General features: G+C 32.0%; 2 protein-coding genes across 2 annotated transcripts; one reads left to right on the plus strand and one right to left on the minus strand.

Annotated features, from left to right (window-relative positions):
• Positions 1-4,296: 4,296 nt before the first annotated feature.
• On the plus strand, positions 4,297-9,131 carry Prdm13 (PR/SET domain 13). The gene is made up of 4 exons (XM_070642321.1): positions 4,297-4,804; positions 6,177-6,668; positions 6,745-6,774; positions 8,690-9,131. The coding sequence occupies exons 1-4, from the start codon at positions 4,297-4,299 to the stop codon at positions 9,049-9,051; spliced, it is 1,392 nt and encodes a 463-aa protein (XP_070498422.1). The 3' UTR covers positions 9,052-9,131.
• Positions 9,132-12,529: 3,398 nt separating this feature from the next.
• On the minus strand, positions 12,530-19,067 carry LOC139092016 (all trans-polyprenyl-diphosphate synthase PDSS2-like). Its single transcript, XM_070642300.1, has 4 exons — positions 18,659-19,067; positions 14,965-15,239; positions 14,510-14,564; positions 12,530-14,434 (listed from the first exon to the last, which is right to left on the minus strand). Exons 1-4 carry the CDS (start codon positions 18,937-18,939, stop codon positions 13,756-13,758), a joined length of 1,290 nt encoding a protein of 429 aa, XP_070498401.1. The 5' UTR covers positions 18,940-19,067; the 3' UTR covers positions 12,530-13,755.
• Between the last annotated feature and the right edge of the window lie 948 nt (positions 19,068-20,015).

Genomic DNA, 20,015 nt, shown 5'->3' on the forward strand with positions numbered 1-20,015 from the left:
TCGAGTTCAAAAATTTCAAAAATGTTAAAAATTTCAATAGTTCAAAAATTAAAAAAAAATCATAAATTTCATAAAACTTTAAAAATTCAAATTTAAAAAAATCAAAAATTCATGTTTAAAAAAATTTAAAATACCTATCAAATTTGAAAAATTAATATTTAACAAGTTTTAGAAATTTAATTCACATTAAAAATTCAAATTTAATATGTTTTAATTATAAAAATTAAATTTTTAAAAGATTTCAAAAATTCCATTTTAAAAAATTTTAAGAATCCCATTTTAAAAAAATTTAAAAATTAAAATTTTAAGAACTTTAAAATTAAAATTTTTAACAAAATTATACAAATTATTTAAAGTCCAGAAATTTTTTGCCAATTCCCTAAAAATTATATAACATCCTCAAAATTTCCATCACAGCACCGATGGTTTTATGGTTGAGGCAGGTCGAAAACTTTCTTCCTACCAAATCCCGCACACAATTTAACATGAACAATCCATAAAACGAAACTAATCCGCAAAGTGAAATTCTGTGTCATGTAACAAGTGTTTTTGATTTGAATCATGATAAATTTTCCATTTTTCGTCCTACTTCTTTAATCTTTTGGCAGATGATGTTGCATTTATTAATTGCATAATGTGTCTAATGTTGCATGCCTTAATTAGTGATGAAAAGAACTCAATTTTTGCGGTTCAATTGCTTGCAAAATTACAACAATCATCATAAACTTTTTGAAATGTCTTATCTTTAAAGGACCATCTCGATCATATCCATCATATCTGCCATCAATCCTCATCTGTTGAAATAAACATAATATTTAAATAAACAATGAAATTCAATCACAAAAAAATGAAATCCTTTTAATTCAATAATCAGATTTACACATTTTTAATATTTACTCATACTGTGAGCAGTATGCAGCCACAAATATCAGATATGCAATGTATTTGTGCACTTTTGTGTGAAAAATGATCGTGAAAAACATGTGTTTTGTGTTTGCACAATTAAATATATTAAAATGCAGTCGAGTCACAATATTAAGGCAATGGGTATGTATCATGTAAGCACCTTATTACATTACATAAAAGGGAGGAGTGGATTGAATGTTCACCCTCGGTTCGGAGTGAAGATTTAAATGCTTGGAATGATTTTTTTTGGGTATTTTGGTACATACACACGTGTTGTGCTGTCTTATATATTTGAGGAATCTACAAGAATAACATTGGGAAATTCCAGTGATGCGATATGCTGGACACACTAGGATCATGATGTTGACCAAAATTTGTTGAATTTGTTCAGATATACCTATGTTATCCAAGCATTTTTGCGCCACAGCATACTTTGGTGGTAAGCCATGACTTATGGGAGTTCCAATAAATTTCGGTGCCATACTAGTGTGTCGCGACACGCAGTATACACAGCACTGAAATATGGAATACTAGGACTGTGTCTTTACAATCCTTAAGCTCAATTTATAGCTTTGACCTAGATTAGTTTTGAATATTCTCGAAATAATTACATAACAGCCATGTGAATGGACATGTAGCTCTGTATTGATAAGGTGCTTAACTCAAATTTGATGAATTAACTCGGAACCGAAGTCACTGAGTGTAGAATTTGAAAAAAATTTTAAGGCATACTGGAGTGACTTTGACCGGTAGTCAGATCGAGGAAAATATAGAATTGTGTCTGTCAAGGGCTAGATTTTAATTTTTTCTACTCGATGTGTTTTCTGGGTAGGGTTTGGCCAAGAACCTTAAAACTACTTTTACTGTATTTTAGATGCGCAGATCTAGGACTCCATTTATGTCTGCAGGTCTGCAATTGTAGACGAACCCCATTTCAATTGTGTAATTTGATTTTAAATTGATTCAAATGGATAAATTCTGGAATTTTGTAATTATTCCTTCTTTTTAAGGTTAACATACAGCCAAGTGTGCTAGGAATTTCATGTATTCTCACTAGAGATGTCAATACAAATACCCAAATACCCAAATATTTGGGTTTTTTCGAACTATTTGGGGTTCCCAAATATTTGGGTTAAAACCCAAATATATTTGGGTCCACTTAAAATCATCACTTTTAAGGAAATTTTTCATAAAATTTCAGATTTTCATTGAAATTTATAGTGTCAATTTTTTGCCAATTTGAATTTAATCTCATATTTTGAAATATAAAGCCTAATAAGCTTAAATTAAATCAATCTATCAATTTTTAAGACATTTATGTTGAATATAAGTTATAGTTTGGTTATATAATGTACCTTACAAGAAATCATAGTAAAGTTGCATAAATTCAGCATTATCATAACCAAAATCCTGCAAGTTTGTGGAAAAATTGAAAACACAATATGCGACCTACAGAGCGATAGATATATTCCTGCATGCAGATAATAAAAAATAAAATCTGCGAAAAGGTAGTTTTGTTCCTGGAGAATTAATATTTAAAAATAAAAAAAATTATTTAATCTGCTGTTATTGTCTTAGCTCTTGTGGGTGCAACTTTGGTCCAAAGTGGGTACATCTTCAGTAGGTACAAGAATTAAAATATTAACTAGATTGACTTTTTTAGCTCATTGTTTTAATTAAACTAATCGGTGAATGACTTTCGCAATGATGTAAAAAAAGCTCAGCTGTTATTTGAGACAATTTTTAAAAGAATTATTCGGGAAATTGTCCTTAAGCCTACTTTTTAGACCAAAATTTCTTTTAAAAAATATTTGTACAAATATTTGGGGTTTAATATTTGGGTATTTGGGTATTTGTACAAATAGTAAAAACCCAAATAATTGACATCTCTAATTCTCACCACTACCTACTTACCAAGCTCCAGCGAGCCTACAATCTCATCCCAATATGCCTTCTCCTTAATAGACTTACAGATTTACTTTAAATTCATTCCTATTCCTAGTTCCACTTCTTCACTCAAAATCACATCCACAAAAAACTCCGAACCGAGAGTACAACAAAAATACGCGACGAATTATTTAATCAACTTTTCTATTGTAATTCATTTACAATCCGCAACAGGAGGGACGATGAATGTAAATCGAGATGATATCGGAACTAAAGATCATAATGCAATACAACACATCAAAAAACATCCCAAACATCCCTTATAGAACCTCCGAACACATGAAAAATACTTCATACTTGACACAAATACAAGCATAAACCACACAGCACCTCCCTCCTTTTTAGAACTCTATTGCTTTCCAATCAGATAAACAAAATACATTAAAATTCCATTTAAAAAGCCAACTTGCTATAAATTGATTCTGATTAGACATTTAAATGTCCCGAAATCATGAGGGTTAGTTGGAATTGCACAGGTTTTTGTATTTGGTATGTGCAGTACAGAAGTATGAATGATGGTGCATGAAGTGTAGTATATTTACTTACTGACTATACCAATGGGGTGGTGTTTATTTATTTTATTAACATTGCAATTATAATATTAAGGAAAAAGCTATTAGAGGGAGAGGGATGCAAGTTTGGATGGATTGTCATGTGCTGTGATTTACTAGGGATTTTGTGACAGGCAGACGAGATTGAAATATTAGAAAATATTTGATATTTCAGCACATACAACATGCTTTTTAAATCTCATTCCATCTCTTTTCTACAGAACTTTTATGTCCTCTCACCATTGCAATAAATGGTTTAATTATTTAGTCACAGTTTTTTTTTTGTAAGCTGAAAAATTTTTCAAAGGAATTTTGCGTGAGATTTTATGCACTTGCTGTTTTTTTGGATGAAAATATGCGTATATACCACATGGTGCACCCTCGTAAGGATGCAAAGTTGATTTTTTGATTATAAAATTTAGTCACATTGCCAGGACGATCGTCAGACGTGATTTAGTTATTGAAGTTGAAGGATGAAGAAGGATTTTGGTGGAAAATTGTGAGGAAAAGTGAAAATTGCATTAAAAGTTTGAGTTTATTGTGAAAAGTTTCAAATTTGAACTCTTGAAAAGTTGACATTGAATATTTGAGCAAATTTGCCAATTTTTAAAAATTTAAAAGATTTAAAAAATTCATAAAATTTTAAAAACAATTCAAATATTTTGCAAATTAAAAAAAATTCGTGAAATTTAAAAAGTGAACAATTATTGAAAAATTCATGAAATTTTAAAAAGTTCGAACAATTTAAAAAACCAAAAAAAGTGAAAATTTAATAAAAAAATTTAAAAAAAATTCAAAAAGTTTAAAAAAGTTAACAAATTTAAAAGAAATTTAAAAAAAAAAACAATTTAAATCAAAAACCCGCAAAACCCCATTCAACCCCACCTCAAAAATGTTCCCAATCGCATCCCAACTCGTCTTCGAGACATCCACAAATGGCTCCAACAAGTTCCACTCAAAAATCGTCGAAAACGACAGAAATCATCGACACAGTCAATTTGAAATCGAGAGCATCTTAAGAAGCTCACCAAGCAACAACAACAGCGACAACTGCGTCACAGCAGCTGAATTCATACCTAAAAATTCAGGATCACATCAATTCAGCTTCGATCAAGTTCAAATCGACAGCAATTTATCAAAAGTATTTAACATCATTCCACATACACATGAGGGTATTATGATCCCCCAAGAGCCGATGTTAAGGAACAAATTTTGGATCAAAAATGTCCAAATTGCTGAAAATATTCCAAGTGCTAATGTGATGCTTCATTTTAATGAAGATAGAGTTGAACTCAAAGCAATGAAGTCAATTAATACGAATGATGAATTGCTGATGTGGTTTTCGGAGGAAGTTATCAGTTTTATGGGCATTCCGTTCTTAATTCCTGGAAATATTCAAGGTGAGTTTTGATAAAATTTGATGAGGTTTACTTCATTGACTATGAATGTCAGTAATAAAGGTACAAAGGCACTGCTAAGTGATTTTGTTGATGATAAAATGTCTGAAAATTGCCAATGGTCCTTGACAGTTGATTTTAATCCATTTGATGATCCAAACAGCATGATGTGGTTGCTGAGGGTACTGCTAGGTTGCCGTATTAACCATAAGATGCAAAGTTACCCCAACGACGCCATAAATGCTGATTTTGATCCGTTTAAGCACCGGTTCGCTATATTGTGCTGCTTGAGTGGCATATTTAACGATTTTCCGAGACTTGAGGATCAAGTTCCTCATATCCTCACTAAATCAACCACTGCACATGTCAACTACCACATGCAGCCCCAAAAATCATTCAAAACCTCTCAAAACATTTCAAAAAAAACTCTCCAAAAAAAAAAAAAAATTGACACAAACTCTAATTAATTCCTCAATCTACGTACATGCTCATAAGATCAATTTAAAAATGCTTAAAAAAAACTTTCAATTTCTATCGCCATGAATAGACAAAATTTAATTTGATACTTAGTAACAACAGACTAATGGTCAATTGCCTCAATAGCTCAAAATACGTAAATCAGACATAAGAAATAGAGAAGAAAAAAAGTAGAAATGGCTTTTAAAAAAATTATCTTTGAGATATGTTTTGGTTACATTGTTGCAGAAAGGTATTATACATCTTTTTGGAGATTATTGTCAGGGGTGGTGAAGCTGTGGATTGATGGGGACGGGGTTTTTAGGGGATATTTCAAAAATTTTGATTTTTTTTTGGTCATTTTTGAGAATTTTGATGATTTTTGTAAGGTCTCAGTTATGATTACAGCAAGAATCTAGTCAAAATGTCGAAGCTACGTCGTCACGGTGGTAGCGAGCCATGTGAGTGCCGGGAAGGCTAATTTTAAGACAAAATGCGAAATGCAGTTTTTAAGTCAAACGTCAAACTGAGCTGCACAATGCGAAAAACAGGTCAAAATGTGCTTTTTTGGTGCTGTTTGTGCAGCTTCGCTTCTTACTGTTATTACGGCGTCCAATAAGGCCCAACAGCATCCAGAGTGATCTAAATTATACTGTGTGCTGTTGGGACCCTAAACAACACGTCGTTCTGTTAGGGCAATCTTGAAAAATCATCACCAACCTCATACATAGGTGCCACATACCAAAGTTCCACCACCAATTGCCTCAAAAAATTATCTCCATAAGTGAAACTTTCATAATCTGTCATTAATTTTTCATCCATTTTCTCTCTTTCTTTTTTACGTTTATATTTTCATGAATCACTCATTCATACGTCTACCTTCTAAAACACATCATTAATGCTTGCCTTTCAAATAAAGGTCAAACAAAATATGTTTGCCATCACTGTGGTCGTGTGTATGAATATCCAAATCCATTGAAATTACATCTTGCGAGAAATTGCGATCAGTTTGATGAGAATGTAATATGGAAGAGACTACAGGCTGAGCTACTTTCAAGGCATCAACGTAAATTGATGATTCATTCGAGAAATTTTGAGCAGATTTTTAATCCATTTCATCATCATCATGGATATATTCATGGAAATCCACAATTGTTACTGCAACAGTCATCGACATCAACAGCAGCCGCAAATCATCACAGATTCTCAGCATTTCAACCAGTACAATTAAAAACAAGTCCACGATCATCTCCAACATCGGCTGTTATTCCATTAATGCCGCAATCGTCAAGCGTCAATGATTCAGCACTTGCTGCTGCTGCACATCTCGAAACAATTGTTAGCAATATGGGCACGAGTAAGCAAGGACATTTGTGTATTTATTGCGGTAAACTTTATTCGCGGAAGTACGGTAAGCATAAATAAGACATAAATTGTTGCTGCAGAAATGATTTACAACTTTTTATTTTATTTTTGTGTCTGTTTAGGTCTTAAAATTCACATTCGAACACATACAGGTAAGCATCTATTGTCTTCTTATTTCAATTAATCAACAATGAATGTTAATTGATATTTGCCGAATGAATGGATATGAAATTTCGGTCTCTTTTGTGCGTCGATTTATATTGTTTGTTAATTTGGTACGCATTTCTTTTAGTGGATTTGAATTTAATCTGAATTTAGTTATTGTGATAAAATTTGATACAATCTATTCAGATGAAATTAGAGCTAATTTAATAAAAGTCCAAATTTTTAAGAACACGAAGAAAATCTGAAAATAATTTAGATCAGTTAGGGGTCGTTTACTTATTAAGTTCAATTTTAATGGATTAGGGGGCTTCGATGTTGTAACAGCTTAAACTAGTAGTGAGCGACCTATGAGACGTTAGACACTACTTTGGGGTGCTGCGAATTTTTGGAAATTTTTTGAATACCACCCCGAGTGGACAAAAATACATTATAACTAGTCAATATCTAGTTAATGTTCAGTTGATGATTAGTTCTAACTTATTTTTGTACACTCGGGCATAAATCATTTTTCGTGTATTTTTTGGTCGAGGTTTACAATCAATTTGAGCTACTGGCCCAAACATGGAAAAAATTTCAACAAGGAAGAGGTTGGAGCCTAAAAATCCATTTTTTCCTCTAACGTAATTAATGAACAACCCCCTTACTATTTGAAGATCATTTTTTGCAATTCTACAACTCAATTTTCAATCAATTAATTTTTATTTGTCAAACTAAATCATCGCAATGACATCAAAAATTAGAAATTGTCAAATAATGAAGAAGAAATAATTTTTAAAAATTGAAGCGCACATGTCCAAATATAAGCACGATATATTTCAGTGACTTCAAAAATGTTAGTTAATTAATAGATTAATTAATTAGTAGACAAACTTTATTTGTAAAGATTTTCAAATATGTTTGGTGAATGTTTAATTTGAATTAACGTTCGTTTCTGTTTATTGATATTCATGGAATAGAAGTGTGTGGATTTAGTATTGAGGGGGACTGTGGAGAATGGTACTATGGAGAATTTGTCAGAATTTAAATTGCTGTTTGATACGATTTGGATACTAACAGAGATATTGATCTGCTTATTGAGTTTAAGAATGAAATAAATGGGTTTTTGTCTGGTTTATGTGGTCATATTACTGGCTAGAAATGACTATTCTCAGCAAATGCTGAGCATGCTCACATGCTACTGAAATATTGCTGTCATCACGGCACTACATATGTGATCATTTTCATTTTCTGTTTGAGTATAATTCCGAAAAACACAAGTCGGCAAATTGATCCAAAATCCAGCTCCAGATTAGTATGACTCTAGTTTGGCGCAGGATTCGGTTTAGATCAAACCTTATTTGAATCGAATCATAGTCACACTAGCTTACTTACTTACCGGATTTGGTTTAGATTATTGCCCGCGTAGGGAATTTAAATCGAATCTATCATTCGAAACCAGTCACAAGAGCTTGGTGACGGATTTTTGATCGATTTATCAATTTATGGTATTCAAATATATGCTTAAATTAAGCAAACTTTCATCACATTTCATAAAAATTGTTCATACAAATATTATCATGTGAATCTGAGTCTAAAAAGGTCAAACTAGCCATCATTTAATGTAATATCCGGATGACCCTTAAGTTAAGTGATGCTTAACTGATTCTTAACACAGATTCATTCCAAATTACACAATTTTAAACGAAAATAATCCAAAATTTCCTGACGAAACTCCCACAAGCTCATATTAATTAACATTTACACAGATTAAAATTCTTATTTCACTTTTCAAATTCATGGTCACGAGACTTAAATTTACAAACATGAAAGAATTACCGCAAAAAAAAATTTATTCAGCAAATAAGAAGAACTTAATAAATTCTGTCAATTAATAAATTATTTCTTTCCTATCCCCAAAAACAGGTTTCAAGCCATTGAAATGTAAATATTGCTATCGACCATTCGGCGATCCATCGAATTTAAATAAGCACATCAGACTGCATACTCAACATGCCAATGATCACAGTACGTCATCTGAAAATTCATCTTCATCGTCAAGTGCTCATCATTGTCATATTTGCAATAAAAATTTCCTAAAACAACGTGACTTACAGAGACATGTGCAGCTTAAACATGGCGATGTGTTGACAGTCAATGGTAATCCAGCAACACCACAGGAAGACTCTCAAGATTTGACACTTTTATCATCACCGGCATCGTCAGGGTCATCGAATGATGATATTTGTGAGGACGATGAAGATGAAGAGACGGACGTGGTTGATTGAAGTGGCTTTTGGAGGTAGAGTTGGGTAGTTGAAGTGATTGGGGGTCATTTGTAGATGATGTGACCAAAATTATGGATGTGACTGGGTATGAAGCTGTTTAATCAACCTAAATTGAGCTGATATCAGCCGTCATGCACCTAAAAAGGTACTGCTGTCAACACAGCGATATAGGAACGCCCCAGCGACTCCATGCTCTAGTGTGCTGCTCGGTGCAAATTATGAAGACTGTCTAAATTGTAAAAGACATCATTTATGAACAGCCTTGTTGAAAAATATACCAAATTTAAGTTAAGTTTCTATGTAAATTGATGATGTAATCTAGTCAAATAAAATGTACATATTTACTGCTGTAAGCCATAAAACCGTGATTGGATTTGTGACACAAAATTCATAAATATTTTCTAGTTTCAATTATCAATAAAGAAAAGAACTGTAAAGTTATTTTAAATATGCATAAATTTAAATCATATTCATCTCATTTCTTTTGTGTACCTTATTTTCTTTTGTATGACGAAGTGGCACCTATGAAATCGTCATTTTCTAGCTGTTTACAGTTGTTAAAGAAATGAAAATTATTTTTAAATTCCAGTATTCCAAGGGAGTGTCCGGAAATTACGGAATTCTTAGACATGGTCCAAATGATCCAAATGTTGGTAATTGATGATTTTATTAAAAATCAGTACAGTGGAGGAAGTGCTAAAAAATGCAATTTTCTATTTTTATCATTCCGTAACTTCCAACCGTCCCCTAAAAGAAATGAGATTAATAGAATGATTGTATGTGGGGCACTTAAACACAACATATTGATTTGTTGTTTCTGAAGAGTTTAAAGAACTGAATAAATATGGACGAGAAATTGACTTGTTTTGTTGCTTTCGCTATCTCTGACGACGATGTGGCTGCGCACATTTTCTTTTAAATACATATTTATCAAGGTCAGATCTTGATGTTGTCTTACATTTTATATGAAAAAGTTGAGTCAAGTCTTTTAGACTTCATACAAAATTCTAGTCAATTTCAAGGCAATTTCAAGTCTTCTTGACTACTTCGAACTCTGATCAAGGCTAATTCTAATCTTTCTAATTTTTAGAGGATTTTTCAAGCAAATACTAACGCATTTATGTCCTTATATGAAGCATAGGTTACAACTAACAGCTTTTCACATGACTCTGCTGTTGACTCTGTCACCTAGTTTGTATAAATAATAGCAAACAGCACGTTAAATCGACAGTAGAGTTCAAAATCAACTAGGATTTTGTATGGAGTCGAGTCAACTTGAGTCTACTTTTTCATACAAAATCCAAGTCGACTTTGAGCCCTGGCTGACTGTTTTCTTCAATATTCTGCACTTTATATATATAATGACTGAAGGGCACAGCCTTATGAGCTGGAGGCACTGCGATTTTAAATTCTGCACTAAGTAGCTCATGAAGCTCCTGCAATTTTTGAATTTTACGTCGATTTCTTGATTAACTGTCAGTGCCTGAGTGAAAAGAATTGCATAAAAATTACTAAACCTCAATCATTATGTCAACAAATTAGTCATAAAATTAGAAGATTTAGTGACAAAATGTCTTTTTAAAAAGTTTCATAACTTACTCATTACATCCGCATCGCGTGTATTGAACATATGACTCTGTAGATACTCTCGTGATTTCTTTTTTTATTGTCTTCTTCTTGTGCTTATTTTTTGGATATTTACTTTATCTACATTATATTGGGTTTTTTTGTTGGATGTTTGGGTTTCAAAATACTTCGTATATTTGGATATGTAGATGGAGTACATATTGATTGGCTATTTATGAGTTTTTGTGGGTAAGGTATATGATGAGTACCTGAGTGTCAAGTTGTAGAGATTACAAACAAAAGTACAGCGACATTGTCAGCCAATATACCTTAACGACTTGGGTTCAATCCTAAAATCAGGTTGAATTTTGTTGCTTCATCATTTTTCTAGAGCCTTTTGTGATTCACGACACACAAATTATGATAAGCTCCCCTAAAAAGTGAATGACCCTAAATAAATCATCCAAAAAATTTCATAATAAATTAACATAAATCTTCCATAAAACGTCATTTCAACAGACATTCCAACACCAAATCCTTTCAATCATTAGCATTTCTAATGTCCATCCATTACAACTGATTTTTGAATCAGTTGATCAAAAAGATTAAATTTCATTAACACAACGATTATCAACTCGGTTGAGCATTATTGTTAAATACATGATCACATGCGGAAAGATTTTCATCATAATTTCATGTTTACAGCATTTTTTTGTTCATGTTGAAATCACTGACTGGTTAATATAAAAGAACTACAACAACATAGAGATGAATAAAGATGAATAGAAGAAGATGATGATCATGATCATGTAAAAAAGGCTTTTTGGAATTTCCAGCACATTTTTGGAATTTTTGAGCAGCTGATTCAGATTTTAATTTTGTTTTTGTTTCAGAGGCTCCTTTTTGGACTTTTGGAATCCGGACTATTAAAGTCCTGCCAACTCTGACTCAAACACTTAGCAACTGTATCTTATATATGTATATGATAGACCTGAGAACGATTTCATCTTACCTGGATTGAGGCAGAGTCATTTCAGATTTTGATTTCTTGCAATATCGGTTGTATAAAAATGTAACCAAAAACAGTCACCACTCTAAGAAATGATAGCAATATGACGTCGTAGTGGTGCTCAAAACTCAGGCAACAGTAAAAATTGTACAATTTTCAGATCAGTGTCTGAGCCTTGATGGTGTCCAATTGGTCAATTCTCATTGGATTTACTTACTGTTGGTTTAAAATTTACAAAATTTTTTGCTTAAAATCTCAAACTTACCAAAGAGGCTCCCTAAAATGAGCAAGGTAAAAATGGTATAAGAGGAACCAGATCCTTTCAGAGATTGAAATTCGAGCGCATATTTAAAGTGTTAATAACACCTCTAACCAGAGGTTGACAAACTTTTATTTTTCATGACACACCTTGATCGTAAGCCTCGATCTGAACCGCAAACCGTATACAATTCATGTTTTTTTGAACGAATTTTGACGGTACACAAGTTGCTCACCATTGCCCTAAACATCAACCGACATTCCATCAATAGCTCTTTATATGGAAGTGAATTATTATTTTCGAAGGTGCTCACCTGACGGCAAATAAGAAATTTAATGAGAAATGAAATCTTTTATCTTTCCAATAACTTTCGAATCTTTTTTTCTTTCTTTTGAATCAGCAGCACTGGAATGATCATGAATGTGATGACAAAAAATATTTTTCACGTGTGTCTTCTCGATGTCTGAAATGCTTTAGATGACGAAAAAATAGTTTTTTGTTTATTTGAGTCATCGGAAGTGTCACAACAAGCATTAATAAAGAAGGGATTTGTTGTGTGTGAAAAAAAAAAATTAATTTATTTTAAGTACAACAAGAAAGTTTCTCTTATTTACTATACAACAGTATAAAAAATACACATGATACATACACTTTTTTTTATGTCCTACAGTTATAGCCATAAAATTCACGATTTTATATACATGACATATAAAATACAAATTGTTTAACTTTACTTTCATTCCGTAATTAACAGAAATAAATCAATTTTATATCAATTAACAAATCACTTAAATAAGTTTTTATGGATATTGGATATGCACTTCTAATCAAGGTTGTTGAGGCTTAACCTAAGTATAAATTTATTAATATTATTTGAAATCACTCTGATTAATTTACAATAAAATCTGAGGATTTATTATTTTCTGGTACTAGATAACAATCAGTAAGACTATCCAGCTCAAAACTGTACACAAGATGGATTCTTTATTAATAATTAAGTTTTTTTGATCACCAAAAATGTCTGAGTTGCATCAAGGGGTGTATTCAGGAAGAAGAGGGGAGAATGGGTGGTTTAGAGGTCAAATCTGTCCCCAACCCACAGTTTGAGTCAAAATTCTCAATATAATGCTTGAAGGGAGCAGCATTATGAGTTGAAGGCACTGCGATTTAAATCTATCAAGATTCTTTAAAAGTTTTGAATCTTTCGAGCAAAATGATAAGCCTAGGCTGAGAAACTAGGTGGTAATACCCACGGTATCCATACAAATACTGCTAAATACTGTTAAATACCGCCAATTACCGCAATATTCCAAATAAATACCGCGATATGGTCTATTTTTGTAGCCTGAACCACCTAATTTTTTGGAAACCATTACACCTCCCCCTCTTGGGGGATAGGGGCCCTCCCTAATTGGGGGATTGGAAAAACCGAAGTCTGACTCAGAAGCTGAACCAAATTTCAAGTGTGTACCTTTACATGGTATCCCCTGTTATCATCTAACACAATGCTGGCGACCGAAGCTGTGATTGAGATCCTACTAGGTAGATTAATATCCTACTCAAACCCTCGCTTGTAGGGTGGCAGCCCCACAAACAAGCTAGGGATAGCAGGTTTACAACTTGCTACTCCGAACCCAACCTGTACATAGAAAGCTACAAATGGACTCCCCTTCTCCTCTGTCTACACCCCTGAATACCATACATCAGGCAAGTTTGGCAAATAATTCTAAAAATTTATCAAAATTTGGAAGACTTGCGGCTGATTTTGATGAACTTAATACTTAACCTATGAAATTCATTAAATTATTAGGAATTAACTTAAAAATCTACGATTAAATAATTTATGATAAAAGGTCTCAAGCCACTTCCTTTAGTCTTCCTGCATTGCCAAAATAATTTTCTCAAGTGCCTCCCTAGCATCTGATTTTGGGAATTTATAAAGTTCTGTCATAGCTGCTAATGTGTGTTTACTTTGTAATTCCTTTGTTCTTTCAATTCCAGGTCCATTTGCGACTATTTTATGTAATTTATAGTAATTGACATCATCAATTGATTCCGCACCTTTCTTAATCTCATCATAAAGCGAATTATCATATTCAAGATGGAATAATACTGGTGCTGATACAAGACTTAATTTATGTCCAAGTGGAAGTTCTTGTTTGTATGGTTCCAAGTCAATACTTGCTTGCCATGCCAATGCCAAATGTTTACCAAAGAAATAAGCTTGTCTTTGTAGTTCTGGTGATTGTTTGGCCAACATTAATGCACTCTGACAACTCTTACCAAGGAGAGTTCCATTAGCCAATGTGTGCCTTATTGTCCATTCACTTTCAGGACTTCCCATAATTCCACCCATATTGAATGGCTTTTTATTGTCAATTTCATCAACTTGCACTTCATTCTCAACATTTGGAAAATTTCTGATTTCTTCTGCCTTTTTAACTGGATTCATTGGCAATGGATTATTTTGTATGTCACGATCGCCAATAAAATGTGAGTCACTAATGTCTCGTGCAGCTGTACACATCAATTCAACGACATCTTGATTTCTAAGAGATTGTGTAAGAAAATATAAAATTTGGTTAAGACATTGGCTTTAGTCATCCATGACTAAGTATACTCACTTTAATTGAGCCATTTGAGTTGATGCATTGCCGAGGAGAATGTCGCCGCCGAGTACTGTGGATTGATAGGAAGAGAAAATGGTTTTAATATTAAATGGTTAAGGTTTGATAGGTTCATTTGATGTTGTTGAACCGAGATGCTGACCCTCTTCCCCTACCCCAGCTGTCAATTCTGACTAAAAATCCTGAGCAGCACAACATGTTATATCGCTGTGTTTCCGACAAGATACGAAAGTGCCCTGATTACACCGTGAAGGCTGATTTCGGTGCAGTTTTACATTAAAACATGAAACTAGCCACATTGTGCTGCTCGGGTGTCATTACACTCAATGCCATTCAACACGGCCAGTTACTAGACACACAATCCACTCATTAAAACAGTTCAAACACAATATTAACATCAAGCCATCATCCAAATAAATATTAATAACCATCAGCGTCCATGGCATACTTACAAGCAATTTTATTTCCAAAAATTAAGTCAGAATCGAATGATAAATCATTTCCTGATTGTTGAAGGTGCTGTAAATTAAGAACACCAAATGAGTGAATCATGTTGGCAGTACGGACCATCTCGACGACTTCAGCGAGTGTTCTTTGTGTCACCAAAACACCGGCACTTCTGTCTTGTTCTGACTCAAAATTTCCATCAGCACATCCAGCCATTTTTGATACGAGCAGGACAATAAGTCCCCATGTTTGCATATTATTTTGTCCATAAATTAAAGACCTGAAATGAAGCGTTTTTTGGGTAAGTACTTTTGAAATTCAGTAAGGCATAGATTATAAAAAAATTAACGACATCTTGCTATAAATCACGGTCTTAAAGTCATTTGATCATAAAACGTTTATTTCATCTACTAGACGTGATGAAATGTTGAGTTGGGTGATGGAATTGAAAAAAATCACTTTTGGAACAGTCCAATGTCAGGTAAATATGTTTGTATTTAAGTATTCTATTTGCATATCCGTTATGAATATGATTTGGGTGGAGATAGGTTTTGTTGGATATAGAGTGAAGTAAGTGAAGTTGAGATTGGATGTACTGAATATTTGTGTGATCGTTTATTAGCACTGAGAATTGTTTGTACTTTTAAGCCTTATGTTCAGGTTGAATTTGAGATTTGTAGCCAATTTCTAGTTACAATAATTATAAACGAACTTAATGTCATAACCCAAACGGTCAATGTCTTCTCAACAGAAATTGTTAATGGTTTTTTAAAGAAACTTTCCCATGATGACAAATTACGGTATGCAGTTTTGATTATTCATGCATATGTGTGAGACTAGTAAATTAAATAACAGTTGATTCCGGCTCATGTGTTGTTAAGAAATCGTGTAATTTAATTTTGATGAACGGTGATGAACTTAACACAGAAAATTTTAAACACCAAAATCTTAGGGATTGTTTGTTTATGACGGCTAAAAAAATCTTCCTTTTTTGGAATTAAGTATCAGATTCAAGGGTGTGGAACTAATCAAAATGATAAAAAAATCATCAAAATTGTCTAAAAAGTCATCAAATAATATTAAACTAGTTCAAAAATCATGAAAATTGATAAAAATGAGATTTAACCTTTTTATCAGAACCATAAATCTATTCTCAATGAAAGACGTCAAAAACCACTCAAATATTAATCAGATTTGTAAATCTATCTTCAATGGAAGAGTCCAAAACCACCTAAAGTTCGATAATCGACTCAAAATCCAACCCTCAACCGGAATGGCACTGACTTTGGATTTAAACTGACTCCAACAACAAACCAGTGTTAGGCCGATCTGTTGACGGATTTTGGATCGAATAAATGATTTGGGACAATGATCATATACTAGTTTATAACCACAATTGTTTGCAATTTTATGTATGTGCTAATGAACTTTGGCTTAATAACATGAAAATGTGTAATTCAGTTGAATTGCATTTTGGTAAGTATGTCAACATTTGTAAAATATTGCTTGTAAGATTAAAGCTTGTTTGTTTCATCAAAAATTGAAATTAAGAGCAAGTTATCTTGCAATTTTTACAACTGGCCTGAATGTACAACTTGACTTAATGTCTAGAGTGTAACTAGATCTATGGTAGACTAATGACATTTTCAACAGAACCTTCCACAAAATATGGCATTAATCAACCATAGATTTACTAACTATATATTATGTCAAGTTGTCCACAAGAGTTTTGTATGAGAAAATCATAAAAATTTGGTAAAAACTAAAATGTTCATGATTTCTAATATAAATTGTAAAAATGGGTGAAAATCGTAAAAGTTTAAAATTTTCATGACATTGCCTGATTTTGGAGTCTTCTTTCCCAAATACGACTTAATCATAGAGATTTTGATAAGACTGAGATTTTGCATATGTTATTCGACTCAAGTCGATTAGCCTTCATGTAAAATTTGAATCTCTTTTTAGATCTACTTTATACCATTTTTACAAATTTACATTTGTTGATAAAAATTTCTCAAATTTCCTAATTTTACAGATTTCGAAATTCATTAAATTTCACAACAAATCAATTCCGTCTTATTTGTTTAAAAGAAAACATTTATGACTCATAAATTCCTAATTTGCGCTAGTATATCATTAATCTACTTCGATAAGAGAAGTCAATGTTTTTTCCACTTTTGTCTTCCTTAGGAAATCGTAACTAATCGGTCGTAAAATATTTCAAATTCCACTTTAATGCGTAAAATATTCAAAATCGGATTTCGTAACCAATCACAGAAAAATATTCAAATATTTACTGTCATCAAACTCAACAGAAATTATTCATCATTGATGTAAAGATTTTCAGTTTTAACTTCCATGCTGAGATTTACAGCTTGATGTTTAAGGTGTCATCAAGGAGGTTTACATTGTCATTAAAATCTAAATTAATCTATTTTTTAAGCATTTAATTCTAAAAAATTCAAAATTCTACCAAAAACATCACATTTAAAATTCCACCTGGAAGTTCATAACTCCATCCAATCTCTCAATTGTTTTTCTTATATTTCTTCACTTTTTTGTCACTCATCTGTCACCATTTTATGTCCGTTAATTTTAAAATAGTAATTTTTCACATTCACAAAAACCACAAATTGAGGTGCTTATTGTTTGCAAACACTCAGTAAATACTAGATGAATATAAATTGAAAATAAATATGCACAGTACAAAACGTTGATTTCTAATTGTTTAATATTTTGTCTCCAACACTTTAAACATTCATTTTTCGTGATGAATTTCAATAAGGCAATTTTGTTGTAATTCACTTTTAAATTTGAGGTTTTTTCGTTGGTTTTTGAGAGGAATTTTAAATAAATTTGAATGAACTTGAAAATTTGAGATTTTAAAAAAATGGAGAATCATTAAATTTTTATGAATCTTTAAAGATTTTTTTTTCAAATTTAAAATTTTTCAAGTTGAAAGTTTTCAAAGTTTCAATTGATTTTCAATCAAATTTTCATTTTAATTTAAAAACTTTCAATTTGTTTTAAATACCTTCAAACATTATTTAAAAAATCTTCAAAAATGATTTTTAAAAATATTCAAAACTTATTTAAAAACCTTCAAAAATCAATTAAAATTTCAAAAACTCATTTAAAAATCTTTAAAATTAATTAAAATTCTTTCAAAATCTTCAAAAGAATTTGAAAATTTTACTAAAAATATTTAAAGGTCTTCAAAAATAATTTAAAAATCTTTTAATTCAAAATTTTAAAAAACTCTTTTTAAAAATTATTAAAAAGTTAGTTAAAAATTAATTCACAAAATAATTAAAAAATCATAAAAGTTTTTTAAGAATCTTTAAAAAAAAGTTTGAAAATTGTTAAAAAATCTTCAAAAATCAAAGATTATAAAAAGTTTAAAAAGTTTAAAAAGTTTGAAAAAAGTTTAAACAAATTCAAACTTATTTAAGTTTTTCAAAAATTTTAAGCAATTATTTTATATGATTTAACTTTTAAAAAAATCTAAAAATTGCACTAAACATTAAACTTAAGCATTAAAATGAACAAAATTTGAAAATTTCAAATTCAAACTTCCATTCCAAAAGTCCATTAAATTCACAACTTCAACATTCACCATCACAGCAAGTGCCTCAAAAATTACACAACAAAGTTCCATTATTCAAACAAGTAAGTACAAAAAAAAGATTGTCTCATTACTTTCCAGTAGACACAAGCGGATGAGTACTTCCAACAAGTTTTCGCATATGTAAGGCTAAATTTGTGATTTCATCACTTAATAAATATCTCAAACTCAAATAAGACGTCTGATATCCGACAATTTTCTCAGCCTCACTCAATGCTCGATTCCATTCATTTTTGGTCTCCTGTTTGACCATAATTTTCTCATTCAATTGCATTGATGCTGCAATTGATCGAACATTTGATGACTGCGGTAAGGTCGCAATCAAGTTTTTGATTGCTTGTAATCGACTGAGCATTTTTGGGCACTTTTTGTCACTAAACTTGAATGTCTTCAACACTAATTAAGTAGCTATTGTCTTCTTGTTCAAAATCCGCTTAATTTTTTCGATTATTTACACATTAATCCACACCGACTGTACGCTACGATGGCTCAAGATTGACTAACTTAATATGCCTGTTTGCTGCTGTGTCGACAGCAGTCTTAAGAGAAGAAAATGTGTATTTTGTTGTTGTTGTAGTCATGCAGAAATCGAAAGTAAAAAATGTGGATTCTCATTTTTGTGCTGTACAAGGAAAGAAGCAGGTCATTTAATGTGAATGAAATATTGATAAAAGGCGCATTCCTGGAGTTACAACATTTTTTGGGAATCGATTGTTGTTGTTGCTGTAATTTTCTCTTTTTTTCGGCTGACCTAATTCAGTAAAGGTTTACGGAGATGAAAATGAGGCTACATTGGCATGTGTGGGCTTATTTTTGGGAATTTACATTTACATTTACATTTGGTATGTTGTTGTTGTGGCTTGATTGGGTCTGTAAGATCATAAAATTCTATAAACTATGGCGTTAGATGTGTGACTACATAGTCGAATCATTGTCATTGTAAATTTATGTAATTATTCACATGTTTAGTTAGCAACACTGATTAGCACCTTTAGGTTAAGCATTACGTCAAGTTTGTGCTTTTCTATTCAGTTTGTTGTAAACTTGAAACTAGTTTTGGACTTGTAATTAGCGGTTCTGAATAAAGAGAAGAAAATAATGAATTATGAGGAAAATTTGTGATTAAATCAACCTCTTTAGTTCCAGCAAAGCATACAAAGATGACCTTTTAAAGACAAACTTCTTATGGCTGACTCGGATGGCATGCGATATAGAAAAAGCAAAAATGTGACACTAGGCAGGCGTGACTAGGGATTGACGGGATTAATCTCTGGATCTCGGGATCAGTTTTTCGAAGCCCCGTTTTTCTCGGTGTCTGGACCGGGACCAGGACCAGGACCGGGACTCTCGGATCCAAAAAATCTTCCTGGACCTGGATTTCGGGAAAGCATAAATTGGATACTAATTATTAATTCGGTTCCGTTTTCTGTC

This window comes from Chironomus tepperi, unplaced genomic scaffold, assembly GCF_022539635.2.
Source record: "Chironomus tepperi strain 1889 unplaced genomic scaffold, CSIRO-AGI_Ctep_v1 contig_285, whole genome shotgun sequence".
Taxonomy (NCBI): Eukaryota; Metazoa; Arthropoda; class Insecta; order Diptera; family Chironomidae; genus Chironomus; species Chironomus tepperi.

Bases quoted from the DNA above. Each gene is read 5' to 3' on its own strand.
- LOC139092016 (XM_070642300.1), bottom strand. From the start codon at position 18,939: ATGCTCAGTCGATTACAAGCAATCAAAAACTTGATTGCGACCTTACCG. The intron at 15,240-18,658 runs GTAATGAGACAA...GCTTCATTTCAG, and splicing joins CCGCTTGTGTCTACTGGAAA to GTCTTTAATTTATGGACAAA. The intron at 14,565-14,964 runs GTAAGTATGCCA...ATCAATCCACAG, and splicing joins TTTTGGAAATAAAATTGCTT to TACTCGGCGGCGACATTCTC.
- Prdm13 (XM_070642321.1), top strand. From the start codon at position 4,297: ATGTTCCCAATCGCATCCCAACTCGTCTTCGAGACATCCACAAATGGC. The intron at 4,805-6,176 runs GTGAGTTTTGAT...TTTCAAATAAAG, and splicing joins AATTCCTGGAAATATTCAAG to GTCAAACAAAATATGTTTGC. The intron at 6,775-8,689 runs GTAAGCATCTAT...CCCCAAAAACAG, and splicing joins TCACATTCGAACACATACAG to GTTTCAAGCCATTGAAATGT.